Genomic DNA, 19,805 nt, shown 5'->3' with positions numbered 1-19,805 from the left:
ACAATAGCAACTGAAACAATTGACAAAGGATTAATCTCCAAAAAGTCCAAGCAGTTCATGCAGCTCAATATCAGAAAAACAACCCACTCAAAAAGTGGGCAGAAGACCTAAACAGACATTTCTCCAAAGAAGACATAAAGATGGCTAATAAAGAGATGAAAAAATGCTCAACGTCACTCATTCTTAGAGAAATGCAAATCAAAACTACCCAGAGGTATATCACCTCACACCAGTCAAAATGGTCATCATCAAAAAATCTACAAATAATAGATATTGGAGAGGATATGGAGAAAAGGGAACCCTCTTGCACTGTTAGTGGGAATGTAAATTAATACAGTCACTATGGAAGACAGTATGGAGATTTCTTTAAAAACTAGGACAAAAACCACCATATGAACCAGGAATCCTACTACTAGGAATATTCCCTGAGGAAACTGAAACTGAAAAAGACACATGTGCCCAAAAGCTCATTGCAGTGCACTATTTACAACAGCTAGGATATAGAAGAAACCTAGATGTCCATTGACAGATGAATGAATAAAGAAGTTGTGGTATATATACACAATAGCATATTACTCAGCCATAAAAAGAATGCATCTGAGTCAGTTCTAATGAGGTGGATGACTCCAGAGCTTATTATACCGAGTGAAGTTAAGTCAGAAAGAAAAAGACAAATATCAGATATTAATGCATCTATATGGAATCTAGAAAGACAGTACTGATGATTCTATCTGCAGGATACCAAAGGAAATGCAGGCATTAAGGAGAGGGTAGGAGGGAGGGAGAGGGTGAAAGGCTTGAGAGAGTAGTTCTGAATATATATTACAATATGTAAAATAGATAGTCAGTGGAAGTTTGCTGTATGGTGCAGAGAATCCAAAGTTGGTGCTCTGTGACAACCCATAAGGATGGGATAGAGGGGGAGGTGGAAAGGAGGTTTAGGAGGGAAGCAGACACATGTATGCCTGTGACTGATTCATCTTGATGGATGGCAGAAACCATCACTATACTGTAAAATAATTATCCTCCAGATAAAAATAAAAGAAAACTTAAACAAAACTCAGAAATTTTAAAAACCAAACAGAAATTCCAGAGCAGAAGCACTCAATAAATGAGATGAAGAATGCCTTAGAAGACACTGGAAATAGAGAAGAGCATATGGGAAAGAGTATTAGTGAGTTTGATGGCAGATAGCTAGAAATGATACAAGTAGAAGAGGAAAGAGAAACAAGACACTTTAAAACTAAGAAAATTCTACAAGAGCTATGTAACTTTTTGGGGAAGGGCAACATTAGCATGATGGGAGTCATAAAAGAAAAAAACAGGCAGAAAGGAGCAGAGATTATTTAAAGAAATAACAGAGAACTTCTCAAACCTGGAGAAGGAGCTGCCATATAAGCCCATGAAGCTCAGAGAACACCTAATCACTTCAACACAAAAGACCTTCCCCAAGATATAATATTAAAACTGTTGAAAGTCAATGACAGAGAAAAACTTTTAAAGATAGCCATGGAAAGAAAGGACAGTAACTACAAAGGATCCCCCATCAGGTTGTTAGCAGCTCTCCAAGCCGACACCCCAGAAGCCAGGAGGGAGCAGAAGGATGCTCTCAAAGTACTGAAAGATTAAAAACTGCCAACTCAAAATACTCTATCCTACAAAGTTATCACTTAGATATGAAGAAGAAATACTTCCACAGACAAACAAATGATGAGGGAGTTCATCAACATCAGACTTGCCTCTAAGAGATGTTAAAAGGAGCTCTTTTACTAGAAATAAAATGGGAAAAATACACAAAACTTTGAGCAAGATGATAAACAGATAGAATCATAAAATTTCAATTCTTTATCAGAATGGGTTTTTAAATATTTTATTCTAATATAAAGGCTAGAAATAGTAAAGAAAGCAGGAAAACAACTATAGCTATCTCAGTTTAGTAACAAAGTCACAACATAAAAGTAGATAATTATTTTTTTAATAGTTTGAAATCAAAATATGCCTAGAAACTAATGAAAATAAAACAGAACCCAAAACCTACTGGATTCAGTAAAAAGCAGTGCTAAGGGGAAGGTTCATAGCAATACAAGCCTACCTCAAGAAACAGGAGAAAAATCAAATAAATAACCTAACTGTACACCTAAAGCAACTAGAAAAAGAAGAAATGAAGAATCCCAGGGTTAGTAGAAGGAAAGAAATCATAAAAATTAGTGCAGAAATAAATGTAAAAGAAACAAAGGAGACCATAGCAAAAACCAACAAAGCTAAAAGTTGGTTCTTTGAGAATATAAATAAAATAGACAAACCATTAGCCAGGCTCATCAAGAAAAAAAGAGAGAAGAATCAAATCAACAAAATTAGAAATGAAAATGGAGAAATCACAACAGACAACACAGAAATACAAAGGATCATAAGAGACTACTATCAGCAACTATTTGCCAATAAAATGAGCAACTTGGAAGAAATGGACAAATTCTTAGAAAAGTGTAACTTTCCAAAACTGAACCAGGAAGTAATAGAAAATCTTAACAGACCATCAAAAGCACAGAAATTGAAACTGTAATCAGAAATTTTCCAGCAAACAAAAGCCCAGGACCAGATGGCTTCACAGCTGAATTTTACCAAAAATTTAAAGAACTAACACCTATCTTACTCAAACTCTTCCAGAAAATTGCAGAGGAAGGTAAACTTCCAAACTCATTCTATGAAGCCACCATCACCCTAATACCAAAACCAGACAAAGATGCCACAAAAAAAGAAAACTACAGGCCAATATCACTGATGAACATAGATGCAAAAATCCTTAACAAAATTCTAGCAAACAGAATCCAACAACATATTAAAAAGATCATACATCATGACCAAATGGGCTTTATCCCAGGGATGCAAGGATTCTTCAATAGTCACAAATCAATCAATGTGATATACCACATTAACAAATTGAAAGATAAAAACCATATGATTATCTCAGTAGATGCAGAGAAAACCTTTGACAAAATTCAACATCCATTTATGATAATAACCCTCCAGAAAGCAGGAATAGAAGGAACATATCTCAACATAATAAAAGCTATATATGATAAACCCACAGGAAACATTATCCTCAATGGTGAAAAACTGAAAGCATTTCTCCTAAAGTCAGGAACAAGACAAGGGTGCCCACTCTCACCACTATTATTCAACATAGCTTTGGAAGTTTTAGCCACAGCAATCAGAGAAGAAAAAGAAATAAAAGGAATCCAGATTGGAAAAGAAGAATTAAAACTCTCATTGTTTGCAGATGACATGATCCTCTACATAGAAAACCCTAAAGACTCCACCAGAGAATTACTAGAGCTAATCAATGAATATAGTAAAGTTGCAGGATATAAAATTAACACACAGAAATCCCTTGCATTCCTATACACTAACAGTGAGAAAACAGAAAGAGAAATTAAGGAAACAATCCATTGCAACAAAAAGAATAAAATGCTTAGGAATAAAGCTACCTAAAGAAACAAAACACCTATATATAGAAAACTATAAAACACTGATGAAAGAAATCAAAGAGGACAAAAATAGATGGAGAAGTATACCATGTTCGTGGACTGGAAGAATCAATATCGTGAAAATAAGTATACCACTCAAAGCAAGCTATAGATTCAATGCAATACCTATCAAGCTACCAATGGTATTTTTCAGAGAACTAGGACAAATAATTTCACAATTTGTATGGAAATACAAAAAACTCTAATAGCCAAAGCAATCTTGAGAAAGAATAGAACTGGAGGAATCAATCTGCTTGACTTCAGGCTATACTACAAAGCTACAGTCATCAAGACAGTATGGTACTGGAACAAAGACAGAAATATAGATCAATGGAACAAAACAGAAAGCCCAGAAATAAATCCACACACATATGAACACCTTATCTTTGACAAAGGAGGCAAGAATATACAATGGAGAAAAGACATTCTCTTTAACAAGTGGTGGGGGGAAAACTGGTCAGCCACTTGCAAAAGAATGAAACTAGAACACTTTCTAACATCATACACAAAAATAAACTCAAAATGGATTAAAGATCTAAATGTAAGACCAGAAACTATAAAACTCCTAGAGGAAAACATAGGCAAAACACTCTCTGACATAAACCACAGCAGGATCCTCTATAACCCACCTCCCAGAGTAATGGAAATAAAAGCAAAAATAAACAAATGGGACCTAATTAAACTTAAAAGGTTTTGCACAATAAAGGAAGCTATAAGCAAGGTGAAAAGACAGCCTTCAGAATGGGAGAAATTAATAGCAAATGTGTAACTGACAAAGAATTAATCTCAAAAATATACAAGTAACTCCTGCAGCTCAATTCCAGAAAAATAAGTGACCTAACGAAAACATGGACCAAATAACTAAACAGACATTTCTCCAAAGAAGACATACAGATGGCTAACACACACATGAAAGATGTTCAACATCACTCATTATCAGAGAAATGCAAATCAAAACCACAGTGAGGTTCCACCTCACGCTGATCAGAATGGCTGCTATCCAAAAGCCTACAAACAATAAATGCTGGGCAAGGTACAGAGAAAAAGGAACCTTCTTACACTATTGGAGGGAATGCAAATTAGTATAGCTACTATGGAGAACAGTGCGGAGATTCCTTAAAAAACTGGAAATAGAACTGCCATACAACCCAGCAATCCCACTGCTGGGCATACACACCAAGGAAACCAGAATTGAAAGAGACAAATGTGCCCCAATGTTCATTGCAGCACTGTTTACAATAGCCAGGACATGGAAGCAAGCTAGATGTCCAGCAGATGAATGGATAAGGAAGTTGTGGTACATATACACAATGGAATATTACTCAGCTGTTAAAAAGAATGCATTTGAATCAGTTCTAATGAGGTGGATAAAACAGGAGCCTATTATACAGAGCGAAGTCAGTCAGAAAGGAAAACACCAATACAGTATATTAACATATATATATGGAATTTAGCAAGATGGTAACGATGACCCTGTATGCGAGACACCAAAAGAGACACATATGTAAAGAACAGACTTTTGGACTCTGTGGGAGATGGTGAGGGTGGGATGATTTGAGAGAATAGCACTGAAACATGTATATTACCAATGTGAAACAGATCGCCAGTCCAGGTTCAATGCATGAAACTGGGTGCTCAGGTCTGGTGCACTGGGATGACCTTGAGGGATGGCAATGGGGAGGGAGGTGGGAGGGGGGGTTCAGGATGGGGGACACATGTACACGCATGGCTGATTCATGTGAATGTAGGGCAAAAACCACCACAATACTGTAAAGTAATTAGCCTCCAAGTAAAATAAATAATTTTTTAAGTGGATAATTAGAGACAACAAAAACATAAAAAGGGAAGAGGAAAAGGACAGAACTTCTACAGATTAAAGAAGGTAAGATGTTATCAGTAGGAAAAACACTATTATCTCTATGAGAGGTTTTATACAAACTTCAGGGTAACCACACAGAGCAGAGATATAGAACAAAGCAAGAGGAAACTGAGAAAAATATCATAGGAAATCACCAGAAGATAAAAGATACAGGGCAAGACTAAATCCTCATCTATCAATAATCATGTTGCTGTTGTTGTTTAGTTACTAAGTTTTGTCTGAGTCTTTGTGACCCTATAGACTATTGCCCACCAGGCTCCTCTGTCCATGGGATTTCCCAAGCAAGAATACTGGAGTAAGTTGCCAATTCCTTCTCGAGGAGATCTTCCCGACCCAGGGATCAAACATGCATCTCCTGCACTGGCAGGTAGATTCCTTACTGCTGAGCATTATGCTAAGTGAAAAAAGTGAAAGTGTTAGCTGCTCAGTCATGTCCAACTCTTTGCGACCCCATGGAGTGTAGCCCGTCAGGGTTCTCTGTCCATAGAATTCTCTAGGCAAGAATACTGGAGTGGATAGACATTCCCTTCTCCAGGGGATCTTCCCGAACCAGGGATCAAACCCATGTCTCCTGTTTTGCAGGCAGATTCTTTACCATCTGAGCTACCAGGGAAGCCTAAGCAAAATAAGTCAGATGGAAAAAGACAAAAACTGTATGATTTCACTCATATGTATAATATAAAAAAACTAATAAACACACAAAACAAAATAAGTGAATAAACCAAACAAGGAAACACACAGATACAGAGGACAGAGTAGTAGTTATTAGACGGGAAAGGGTGGGGGGAGGGCAAAATGGTTAAAGGACGTCAACCATATGGTGACAAATGAAAAGTAAATTTTTGGTGGTAAGCACATTGTAGGGTATGCAGAAGTAGAAATATAATATTTCTCCAAAATAACGAAACCTGTATAATGTTGTAAATCCATGTTACTGCAATAAAAAATTAAAAAATGTTTAAAAGATTGACATGAATTGGTACATGACAAATATATACTGATTCATTATAGAGTTTTATCTAATCATCAAAGAAATGCAAATCAAAGCCACAGTGAGATACCACTTCACACCTGTCAGAATAACTATCATTAAAAAAGAACACAAATAAATGCTGGCAAGGATGTGGTAAAAAGAGAACCCTCAAGTACTGTTGCTGGGAATGTAACTGGTGCAGCTATTGTTGAAAAGAGTATGGAGGTTTCTCAAAAAATTAAAAATAGAACTACCATATGACCAAAAAATTCTACTCCTGGGTATATACCTGAAAAAAACAAACACTAATTTGAAAAGATACATGCACTCCAATCTTGACAGCAGCATTATTTAAAATTGCCTAGAATATGGATGCAATCTAAAGTGTCCTAAGATGAGTGGATAAAGAAGATATGGATATGATGGAATGCTACCCAGCCTTAAAAAAGAATGAAATTTTGCCATTTGAAGTAACAAGGATAGACTTGGAGGGCATTATGCTAAGTGAAATACATCAGGCAGAGAAAAGGCAAATACTACATGATATCACTTACATGTGGAATTTTAAAAACACAACAAAGTAGCGAATATAACAAAAAGGAAGCAGATTCACTGACACAGAGAACAAACAAGTGGTTACCAGTGCAGAGAAGGAATGGAGGGGCAACACAGGGCTAAGGTATCAAGAGATGCAAACTATTAGGTATAAAGTAAGCAACAAGGATATGTCACACAACACAGGGATTATAACCAATATTTTATAATAACTATAAATGAAGCATAAGCTTTAAAAATTGTGAATCATTATATTGTATACCTGTATACTGTACATCAACTAGACCTCCAATAAAATTTTTTAAATAAAAAAGAGAACTATATCTACTTTTGAATATGGAAGTTTTATAACACAGGATTATTTTAAAAAGAAAATATATATTTGACCATTTACTAAACAAATACCGTTGTCTACTAAGTGTCAGGTTCTTATTATAATAGGCCTTGGAGGTATATAAATGAAGTACAATCTCAATTCTTAAGAAGTTTATCAAAGAGGAAAACAGACAAAATGATGTGGTAGCTGCTGTAACAGAGGTATGTACAAGGTTCAGTAAGTGCTCAAATAAAGAAGTAGGTAAGTCTGCTGGAGAAAGTCAGAGAAGAGCTGATCATAAAAAGAAACGCTGGGGTGGGAAGGAGAATTCTAGAAAGAGGAAAAAGCACATACAAAAAAAACAAAAGTACTGAAATATGAAATAGTTCCAGATAAGCACGGGGTAATGTTAATGAAAGAAATAAAAAGCCTGGAGAGTCACCAGCGGCAGGCCAAGCTCTCCTGCCCTAGGACCTTTCAACATCCTATTCCCTGTCCTAGAGTTGTTCTCCTGGTTAATGCTTACTTGTCCTTCAAATCTCAGAATAAATGTCAATGCCTCTCCCACTGTTCCATAATCACAGAGATTTTTCTTGTTATTGTCTCTCATAGTTCTCCATCACAAATGAGCAGATCTGTAACTATATCCATTTATGTGCTTACTTGCTTAAAGTCTTATCTCTTCTCCACTTGACTGTAGGTTCTAAGAAAGTGGGAATAACTGCTTCATTCATCACCATGTCTACTGCCTAAAAAAGCTGCTAGCACACAGCAGGTGCTAACTACTGACTGAATGAAATGGAGGCCAGAAGCTATTTGGTGGAGAAAAAGCTCTGAGTCAAACTGTATTTTGCAGATTAACAGCAGACTTTAAAAAGTAAGGCTTACAGGAATGAAGAGCTGAAGAAAGACCCTGACTTATGATAACTTGATATTACAATTGGTTGAGAAGTACATCATTACCTGGCAGAGTGCTGTTGGACTCATTTGCAACATTTTTTAAATTTCAAAATTATTAACAATCATCTAGGCACAACACATGAACCAAATTGAAGTATCACTTTAGCATGGTACAAGGGAGAATCTAAGGGATCCAAGTTCTATCTTCAATTCTACAATTCAACTGTATATTTTAAGACAGTAGTCCTCTCCAATGGGACATCTGAAAATTCGAGGATATTTTTCACTGTCACAAAAATGAGCAGCCAATTTAGCAGTTAAACAGCAGACACATTAATGTTTGATAGTGCCCAGGTCAATCCTTTAGAACAAAGTCCAATTCCGCTTCCCACAAAACTGCCAAATATCTCACCTGGTATTCATGTAGGTGAAAAAAATCAACTTATAATTGATTATCTGACCTTTGAACCTTATTCCATTTTATATTTTTTAAACATTAAATCACTCAATTTCCAAGGAAGGCAATTACCTTGTAAATCAAGGGAATATCATCCTTGGATCTGACACTCCACTAAGAGTTGTCCACCATTGTGAAGAATTACATCACTGATGGGTGTTATCTGAGTCACCGACTGACCTCTGGCATTTCTGTCAGTCTACACTTGCAGCTGTCACAGTCACAGTGACTCATACGCAAATGTAAGTGTCTGACTACTTACGCGGTCATACTGTACACGTACACAGAGGAATACCCATCATTTCATTCTAAGTCAACTTCAGTTTCCTTTTTATCTTGCAAATAGGGCATTCTGTTGATTTCTTAGAAAGAAGGTGGCTTATGAATTTCTTTCAGGATAGTTAAAGGTTAAAGTACTTGGTTTAAAAAAAAATGAAGCAATGGGTCTGATAAGGTTGAGAACCACCAAGTTACCAAACCACCCAAAGTCTTCTATTTCACCTACATAAACAGGGGATGTAAAGAAACAGTCTCTTGGTCCCTGTGTTTGTAAAATATAAAAATTCTATGGGACTACATGTCCAACAAAAGTTACCTCTGCACAGACACTGTAGAATTCTTTGTACACAAAGGTGAAAGCTATGTCTCTGCCCACTATACTTGGACTCTAAATAAAACATGGAAGAAAGGACTTCCCTGGCAGTCCAGTGGTTAAGACTCCACACTTACAATGCAGGGATGCGGGGGGTGTGGGTTTGATCCCTGGTGATGGAACTAACAAATGGCTCAGTGGTAAAGAATCTACCTGCCAATGCAGGAGATGCAAGAGACACAGGATCAATCCCTGGGTGGGGAATATCCCTTGGAGCAGGAAATGGCAACCCACTCCAGCATTCTTACCTGGAAATTTCCATGGACAGAGAAGCCTGACAGGCTACAGTCCATGGAGTTGCAAAGAATGGAACATGACAGAGCATGCACATACAATGCAGGGAACTAGGATCCTACATGCTGCATGGCACAGCCAAAAAAACAAACAAAAACAAGACATGGAAGCAGAAGGTACACAATGTTCACCCCTGACTCAAAATGGAATTAACCATTAGCTGTAAAAGCCATCACAGAACACTACAGCACTGCCAGTACTTGGTAGATTCTTGTTGTTGCTGTTCAGTCACTAAGTCACGTCCAACTCTTTGCAACCCATGGGGTCCTCGGGCACGCCTGGCTCCTCTGACCTCCACTTTCTCCCCGAGTTTGCTTAAACTTTCGTCCATCGAGCTGATGAAGCTGTCTAATCATCTCATCCTCTGCTGCCCCTCTTCTTTTGCCTTCAATCTTTCCTAGAATCAGCATCTCTTTCAATGAGTCAGCTCTTTGGTAGATAGGAAACTAATTTTCTTTGAAAGCTAAAAACTAATAGCACAAAAAAAGAGCTTCTCTTGACAAAAAAGATCTCTGTGACAGCACAGTCCTACAAGATGAAAGCCCTAACAAGGACAGTTGGTTAACACACAAAATTCTAAACTAAAAACAAACATTGCTAAGAGAAACTAATTTAGAAACACAAAAGAAGATTAATATTCACAACATCTCCTAATTAGGTATAGGTAATACCAGCCACACAAAGCTATCAAAACTCGTAATAAACTCAGTGAAACAAATCCGAAACATTCCAGGCCTCATGGTGCACAGAGCTCTAAATTCACTCTTTGCCACTGGGGAAATGCACCACAAAGAAATTATGATTTCTTTTTTAATAAAAATTGTCCATGTTTAGAATTGAAAATTTAAGTGAAAACACTTTAAAACCTGAAACAGCTAAATAAATTAAGAGCAACCTAAAAGGCTCTATACAACAACATCAAGATTCTAAAGTACGTTACTTTGTTTATATAAGTATCTTCCACATTTCTTTTCAGAATGTTTTATAGTTATTATGGAAACTGAAACAACAAACACTCATAACCAACTAGTTTCCTGATTCTAAAACAGTAACCATTTAGTAGTTTTTCAGCCAAGGTTAAAACACCAAACAAAAGCAATGAACTCTATTACCAATGATGCTAAGAACATTTTGAAAGTGAGATATCTGTGTGTTCCATACCCCCAATCGAATGCCTAGCAATAAGAAAAGACCTAAGATAGTCCTTAAAATATAGAAGTTCTTTGGAAAACTTTGAGAAACTGAAAATAATCTGTGATGGTTCACATTTTATTTGAAAGATATTAGGAAAAATGTAGATATTAAGTCAGGAAAAACACTATGGAAAAAGGCCAATTAAACAACCTTCTTAAGTGAGCTGTAAGTGGAAAGAACCTAGCAAGGACTTTGGAAATGATCATCATACTTAATTTTCTGATAGTAGCCAGTAACATGACAGCCTGAAGAAATTAACTCGGAAAATACATCAGAGTCACTGTGTTTAACTGCCAGATCCCTCTCTAGTCTAGCTGGAGAAACATACACCTCAAACTCAGATCAAGGACCACTTCCTCTAAAAAGCCTTTCCTTACCTATTCCCTCCATTTCTACATCTGTCTATCCATCTTTTCAGTCAACAAACACATGGCAAGTGTACAACGTACTGTCAAATAAGAAATATTCTTTGTCCTATAGTTTAAAAAAAAACAACTAAATTTCTAATGTAGCTAGGTACTCTGATTAAATTCCAGGTTTAGGAATCACTGGCATGGAGGCAGAATTATCTAATGCTGTTCCCCTTTCCTCCGATCACTAGGGAAGAAGCATCTCTCTTTCCTAAAGCTAGTCCTTATACTCATGATCTAGATCCTAGAAGATTACGAACAAAGGCAGAGAGACAAACTCATCCACTGTGTGACTTAGGTAGGGCAAGTGACTTAATATCTGCAAAAATAAGTATAAGTATTCACTGCATAGAATTTTCATGAGGATTAAATGCGGTAATACTGATAATTATCTAGCATGCTATCTGTGAGATAATATAGAATCATACATTAGTCTCTACCCCTGGTTCCCAAAACAGGACTTCCAAACCCTTGTAAATTCCCAACTGATAAGAGAACTACAAGTAAATACTTTTTGTTCTACTGAGGAGACTCTGGATGGGCTCCTGGATGGAAGCTGGTCCCCAGAAAGGCCAAGCCTTGATTGTAAGCTTGGAGTTTTCAGAACCCCTTCATTCTCCAGAGAAGGAGAGAGAGGCTAGAAATGGTATTAATAATTGATTATACCTATGAGAACAAATCTCCATAAAATCCTAATAGCATGGGATTCAGAGAGGATCATGGATTCAGGCTTAGGATCCTCCCAGACTTCACCCTATGTATCTCTTCATTTGTATTCTTTAACATACCCTTAATAAACTGGTACTTGGATGCAATCTCAAAAACAACAGAATGATCTCTGTTCGCTTCCTTGGCAAACCATTAAATATCACAGTAATCCAAGTCTATGCCCCGACCAGTAATGCTGAAGAAGCTGAAGTTGAACGATTCTATCAAGACCATCAAGACCTTCTAGAACTAACACCCAAAAAAGATGTCCTTTTCATTATAGGGGACTGGAATGCAAAAGTAGGAAATCAAGAAACACCTGGAGCAAAAGGCAAATTTGGCCTTGGAGTTAGGAATGAAGTAGGGCAAAGGCTAATAGAGTTTGGCCAAGAGAATGCACAGGTCATAGCAAACACCATCTTCCAACAACACAAGAGAAGACTCTATACATGGACATCACCAGATGGTCAACACTGAAATCAGACTGATTATATTCTTTGCAGCCAAAGATGGAGAAAAAGCTCTATACAGTCAGCAAAAACAAGACCGGGAACTGACTGTGGTTCAAATCATGAACTCCTTATTCCCAAATTCAGATTGAAATTGAAGAAAGTAGGGAAAACCACTAGACCCTTCAGGTATGACCTAAATCAAATCCCTTACAATTATACAGTGGAAGTGAGAAATAGATATAAGGGACTAGATCTGATAGACAGAGTGCCTGATGAACTATGGATGAAGGTTCATGACATTGTACAGGAGACAGGGATCAAGATCATCCCCAAGAAAAAGAAATGCGAAAAAGTAAAACGGCTGTCTGAGGAGGCCTTACAAATAGCTGTGAAAAGAAGAGAAGCGAAAAGCAAAGGAGAAAAGGAAAGATATTCCCATTTGAATGCAAAGAATTCAAGAAGAGATAAGAAAGCCTTCCTCAGTGATCAGTGCAAAGAAATAGAGGAAAACAATAGAATGGGAAAGATTAGAGATCTCTTCAAGAAAATCAGAGTTACCAAGGGAACATTTCATACAAAGATGGCCTCAATAAAGGACAGAAATGGTATGGACCAAACAGAAGCAGCAGATATTAAGAAGAGGTGGCAAGGATACACAGAACTGTACAAAAAAGATCTTCACGACCCAGATGGCCAAGATGGTGTGATCACTCACCTAGAGCCAGACATTCTGGAATGCAAAGTCAAGTGGGCCTTAGGAAGCATCACTACAAACAAGCCTAGTGGAGGTGATGAAATTCCAGCTGAGCTATTTCAAATCCTAAAAGACCATGCTGTGAAAGTGCTGCACTCAATATGCCAGAAAATTTGTAAAACTTAGCAGTGGTCATGGGACTAGAAAAAGTCAGCTTTCATTCCAATCCCAAAGAAAAGCAACGCCAAAGAATGTTCAAACTACTGCACAATTGCACTCATCTCACATGCTAGTAAAGTAATGCTCAAAATTCTCCAAGCCAGACTTCAACAATACATGAACCATGAACTTCCAGATGTTCAAGCTAGCTCTAGAAAAGGCAGAGGAAACAGAAATCAAATTGCCAACATGCGTTGGATCATCAAAAAAGCAAGAAAGTTGCAGAAAAACATCTATTTCTGCTTTATTGACTATGCCAAAGCCTTTGACTGTGTGGATCACAATCAACTGTGGAAAATTCTTCAAGAGATGGGAATACCAGACCACCTGACCTGCCTCTTGAGAAATCTGTATGCAGGTCGGGAAGCAACAGTTTGAACTGGACATGGAACAACAGACTGGTTCCAAATAGGAAAAGGAGTACATTAAGGCTGTATATTGTCACCCTGCTTCTTTAACTTATATGCAGAGTACATCAAGAGAAACACTGGGCTAGATGAAGCACAAGCTGGAATCAAGATTGCTCAGAGAAATACCAATAACCTCAGATATGCAGATGACACCACCCTTATGGCAGAAAGTGAAGAACTAAAGAGCCTCTTGATGAAAGTGAAGGAGGAGAGTGAAAACGTTGGTTTAAAGCTCAACATTCAGAAAACTAAGATCATGGCATCTGGTCCCATCACTTCATGGCAAACAGACTGGGAAACAATGGAGGATTTTATTTTGGGGGGCTCCAAAATCACTGCAGATGGTGACTGCAGCAATGAAATTAAAAGACGCTTACTCCTTGGAAGGAAAGTTATGACTTACCTAGACAGCATATTAAAAAGCAGACATTACTTTGCCAACAAAAGTCCATGTAGTCAAGGCTATGGTTTTTCCAACAGTCATGTGTGGATGTGAGAGCTGGACTATAAAGAAAGCTGAACACCAAAGAATTGATGCTTTTGGACTGCGGTATTGGAGAAGACGCTTGAGAGTCCCTTGGACTGCAAGGAGATCCAACCAGTCCATCCTAGAGGAAATCAGTCTTGAATATTCATTGGAAGGACTGATGTTGAAGCTTAAACTCCAATACTTTAGCCACCTGATGCGAAGAACTGACTCATTTGAAAAGACCCTGCTGCTGGGAAAGATCGAAGGCAGGAGGAGAAGGGGGTGACAGAGGATAAGATGCTGTTGCCATCCAACTCAATAGACATCACCAACTCAATGGACATTGAGTTTTAGTAAACTCTGGGAGTTGGAGATGGACAGGGAGGCCTGGTGTGCTGCAGTCCATGGGGTCACAAAGAATCAGACACAACTGAGCAATTGAACTGAACTAATAAACTGGTGAACATTAGTGTTTCCCTGTGTTCTATGATATGTTCTAGCAAATAATCAAATCCAAGGAGGAGAATTTCATGGGAACCTCCAATTTGTAGCCAAGTCCAACAGGGGTTGTGGATAACCCAGGGATCTACTGTTTGCAATTGGCATCTGAAGGAGGGAAGGCACTCTCATGGGACCACTTAACCTGTGGGACCTGACGCTATTTCCAGGTAGATAATGTCAGAACTGGGTTAAATTACAGGACATCCAGCTGAAGTCACAAATTGCTTGGTGTTAGGATAAAAACTCACATATCTGGTGTCAGAAGCATTATGGGTATAATAGTAGTGTGAGAATAAAGGAGAAATACAGGAGAAGACTGGAGTTTTTCCAATCAGGTTCACATACAGCAAAGGCTCAAAGCCTTCCTCTTCCTGCCATACTCATCCTCAGAAACTTCATTCCATCCATTTTCACCCCTTACTCTACAAGTTCAGTGACTCTTTCCTGCCCCTAAACATGCTAATGTCTTCCCCATGTTTAAGAAAAACAACACACACACACACACACACACACACACACACACACACACACTCCTTTGTCAACCTCATGTTCTCTCGTAGTCATGTCTGTTTCTCCCCCATACCAGTAAGTTTTAGGAAAGTACATCTACACTTTGTCTCCACCTCCACATCTTTCATTTACCCCCTAACTATTTAACTTGCGTGGACCTTGCCAAGATGAATAACAATACCCTAACTGCTAAAACCAATAAGCTAATATTTTAGTCTAGTGGACACCATCCTATTCTAAGTTTACTGATATCTCTTTTCAGCATGACACTGACCTTCATGGCATCCTTCTTGAAAAGTTCTACTCCCTTCACCTCCCAGGCATCATTTTCCTGGTTTCCCACCTACATTCATATTTACCAGGCTAGTCTTTGCTTCTAGGCTAGTCAGGTTAGTCTTTGGAAGAGGACTTCACTTGTCCATCCCCTATTACCTTTAAGCCAGAAATTATGACATTTATTTATTTACAGAAGTATCTATTACATTCTTAGAAAGAGACCAACCCAGAAAAGAAATTCACTGTTCTAATGAAATCCTTCCAGGCTTTCTTAAAATGGAACCCTATCACATAACTTTTAAAAAGTTACATGAGGTAAGAAGAAAACGTTTTAAGATGATGCTACCCTTCAGTTTGAGACTTACCATTTACTCTGGTACACATATCATACATTTATGCCCATAGCCTCTCCAACTCCTTCAACTGCAAAAAAATACATGTGCTCCCCACATATCTACCCACTGGGATACAAACGCACACCCAGATATGCAAACTCATAATAAAAACTCAACATAGTCAATTCTGTAGGTAGGTAGACAAGTGGAAAGGTACAAGACTAGATGAGCTGGAGAATGGACAAATCTAAACTACAAAGGATAAACTGGGGAAAAGTTACAGGTGAACAAGAAACAATCAATTAATGCTAAAATAATGAAATATGTTAGATGGTACAAAGAAAACTTTGTCACTAGTTAGTGTTACAACCTTAGATTAACTTTTGGGGCTTCATCTACAGAGGCTAAGCTAAATGATTCTCTAAAAATTCATTACAATTCCCAAATCCTATGATTCTACAGAAAACTCAGCTTTAAAACACATTTATTGCTGCTTTTTACTTACTATTTTCATTCTTTATTATTATTTAAATCACAGTATCAGTAATCATGCTCCAAAAACAATGTTTGATGCTGGGGCCTTGGTCTTTGGCAGTCCTTATGATAAGTGATATAATGGAGGGGTTAAAAAAAGTACTTAAAGAAGTATGGTGATGGAATATTTGACTCTGCCTAAGGGAGCTGTGGAAGGCTTTACAGAGGAGGGGAAATTTTAGCTGGGTCTTACAGATAAGACAAGTTTCAGGTGAAGTGTCTCTGGAAAATGTTAGAAATCCAATTACAACCTAATAGTAAACAGATATGAATAACTGCTAAGAGTCCATTTATTTTCTTTTTAAGCATGTTCCACCAATAACACTGTTAATGGAAGTAGTTTGTCCTCTACTGATAGAAGAGAACACAACAAAGAGAGAAAAGGAGACTAAACTGTAACTTAATGGTGCATTGAAATTCTGACACATAGGTGACTTCTTAAAATGACACCCACTGTGATGTCTGCAGCTCCTTCCAACATCATTTTAAATCAGAAATGTGAAATTTAAGATATATGACTTCCCTGGTGGTACAGTAGATAGGAATCCACCTGCCAATGCAGAGGACATGGAGTTGATCCCTAGTCTGAGAAGATTTCACACGCCATGGAGCAACTAAAGCCCATGTGCCCAACAGACCCCAAATGGCCAGAGCAATCTTGAGAAAGAAGAATGGAAATGGAGGAATCAACCTTTCTGACTTCAGACTATGCTACAAAGCCACAGTCATCAAGACAGTATGGTACTGACACAAAGACAGAAATATAAATCAAAATAGAAAGGCTGGAGATAAATCCATGCATCTATGGACCCCTAATCTTTGATAAAGGATGCAAAAATATACAATGGAGAAAAGACAGTCTCTTTAACAAGTGGTGCTGGGAAAACTGGTCAACTACGTGTAAAAAAATAAAAGTAAAAAAAAAAAGTAAAAAAAAAAGTAAAAAAAATAAAAAAATAAAAAAAAAAATAAAAGTAAAACACTTTCTGACACCACACACAAAAATAAACTCAAAATGGATTAAAGACCTAAATGTGGACCAGAGACTATAAAACTCTTAGAGGAAAACACAGAACACTCTCCAACATAAATCACAGCAAGATCCTCTGTGACCTACCTCCCAGAATAATGAAAATAATAACAAAAATTAACAAATGGGACCTAAGTAAATATAAAAGCTTTTGTACAACAAAGAAAACTATAAGCAAGATGAAAAGATAGCCCTCATAATGGGAGAAAACAATAGCAAATGAAACAACTGACAAAGAATTAATCTCCAAAATATACAAGCAGCTCATGCAGCCCAATACCAGAAAAACAAACGACCCAATCAAAAAGTGGGCAAAAGACCTAAACAGAAATTTCTCCAAAGAAGACACACAGATAGCTAATAAACATCACGCATGCTCAACATCACTCATTATTAGAGAAATGCAAATCAAAACCACAAAGAGGTATCATCTCACACCAGTTAGAACTATTGTTGCTGTTTTTCAGTCACTAACTCACATCCAATTCATTGTGATCCTGACTGCAACACAACAGCCTCCTCTATCCTTCACTATTTCCCTGAATTTGCTCAAACTCATGTCCATTGAGTCAGTGATGCCATCCAACCATCTCATCCTGTCACCTCCTTCTTCTCTTGCCCTCAGTCTTTTCCAGCATTAGGGTCCTTTCCAATAAGTCATCTCTTTGCATCAGGTGGCCAAAGTATTGGAGCTTCAGCATCAGCCCTTCCAATGAATATTCAGGGTTGATTTCCTTTAGGATTGACTGGCTTGATCTCCCTGCTGTCCAAGGAACTCTCAAGAGTCTTCTCCAGCACCACAGTTCAAAAATGCTAATTCTTTGGCACTCAGCATTCTTTTTGGTCCAGTTAATTTTATGTTCCAGTCACCATCAAAAAGTCTACAAACAATAAATGCTGGAGAGGGTGTAGAGAAAAGGGAACCCTCTTACACCATTGGTGGGAATGCAAACTGGTACATCCACTATGGAAAACAGTGTGGAGATTCCTTAAAAAACTGAGAATGGAACTGCCATATGACCCAGCAACCCCACTGCTGGGCATATACTCCAAAGGAAACCAGAAGTGAAAGAAACACATGTACCCCAGTGTTCACTGCAGCACTATTTACAATGGCTAGGACATGGAAGCAACCTAGACGTCCATCAGCAGATGAATGGATAAGGAAGTTGTGGTACACAGGCACAATGGAATATTACTCAGCTATAAAAAGGAACACACTTGAGTCAGTTCTAATGAGGTAGATGAACCTAGAGCCTATTATACAGAGTGAAGTAAGTCAGAAGGAGAAAGACAAATACTGCATATTAACACATATATATGGAATTTAGAAAGATGGTACCAACGATCCTACATGCAGGGCAGCAAAGGAGACAGACGTAAAGAACAGACTTTTAGCTTAGTGAGAGAAGGAGTGGGTGGGATGATTTGAGAGAATAGCATTAAAACATAAACAGTGCCACATATAAAACAGATAAGCAATGCAAGTTTGATGCATGAAACAGGGCACCCAAAGCTAGTGCCCTGGAACAGCCTAGAGGGGTAGGGTGGGGAGGGAGGTGGAAGTGAAAGGTTGTTGCTAAATCACACAAAGACGCCGGGGTTCTTGGCCTCCGGACTCTCTCAGAAGCAGGGTTCAAAATTTGGGGGGGAAGGGGGTACACCTGCAGCCGACACTACGGCCGACTCATGCAAAAATCATCAAAATACTGTAAAGTAATTATCCTCCAATTAAAATAAATACATTAGTTTTTGTTTTTTTTTTTTAAAGCCTTGTGCCACAACTGCTAAGCCCGCATGCGAGCGCCCACGAGCTGCGACCGCTGACACCCACGTGCCTCAGCGAGAGGGGCCACTCTGCACACAGCAGAGGGCAGCCTCACTCGCCACAGCCACAGAAAGGCCTGCGTGGGGCAAGGGGAAGGCAGCACCGCCAGGAGCAAACAAACGGTGGAAGAGAAGCTGCGTTAGCAATGAGTAAACAATAAACAAATCACAAAGTAACCAGATGGGCCTACAGAAAAAAATGCTTTGCTAAAGCCTTAGCAATATGCTAAGATGTTGTGAATTTTATCATGGACATTAATAAGATGTATCCTAGATTCAAGTGAAACTCTACATGACATTGTTAAGACTGTGATTTGAAGTGAGTCATATTTCTAGCCAATAGCAAAAATGAAAGAAGTTAATTTTAAACAAATTCACAGTACTCACAATTTTCACACTCAGGCTTGAAACTCCATGATCATGAAGTTCATCCTCAAATAGGAGAACTTCTTCGAAAAACTTAATCTGTTCTCTGGCTTTCAATTTCTCTGTATCTATATGATCTGTTGTAGGTACAACCTGAAAGAAAAAATTTAAGAACAGGCACACAAAAAATTTAAACAGTTTTCCTACCAATATTTTCTGCATAGCCAGAGCATGGTTCTAAATTTCGATGTTATAAGTAGACACAAAAAATGAGATATATACCTTGCCCCTGAAAAACTTAAAATGCCCAATATTATAGC

General features: G+C 38.0%; 1 protein-coding gene across 3 annotated transcripts in view; it reads right to left on the bottom strand.

The window, feature by feature from the left end:
- TIPRL (TOR signaling pathway regulator) overlaps positions 1-19,805 on the bottom strand; it is a 58,623-nt gene that overhangs the window by 19,945 nt on the left and 18,873 nt on the right. For 2 of the 3 annotated variants that reach the window (XM_065946397.1, XM_065946387.1), the window contains exon 4: positions 19,507-19,638. The exons of the other annotated variant lie outside the window; for it this stretch is intronic. In XM_065946397.1, coding sequence (XP_065802469.1) covers positions 19,507-19,638 — 132 coding nt within the window. The remainder of the gene's footprint in view (positions 1-19,506; positions 19,639-19,805) is intronic. 3 annotated transcript variants of the gene reach the window in all.

This window comes from Muntiacus reevesi, chromosome 1 (assembly GCF_963930625.1).
Source record: "Muntiacus reevesi chromosome 1, mMunRee1.1, whole genome shotgun sequence".
In the NCBI taxonomy this organism is placed as follows: domain Eukaryota; kingdom Metazoa; phylum Chordata; class Mammalia; order Artiodactyla; family Cervidae; genus Muntiacus; species Muntiacus reevesi.
Note: the sequence above shows the minus strand (reverse complement) of the source record. Positions and strands in the feature narration are given on the sequence as shown.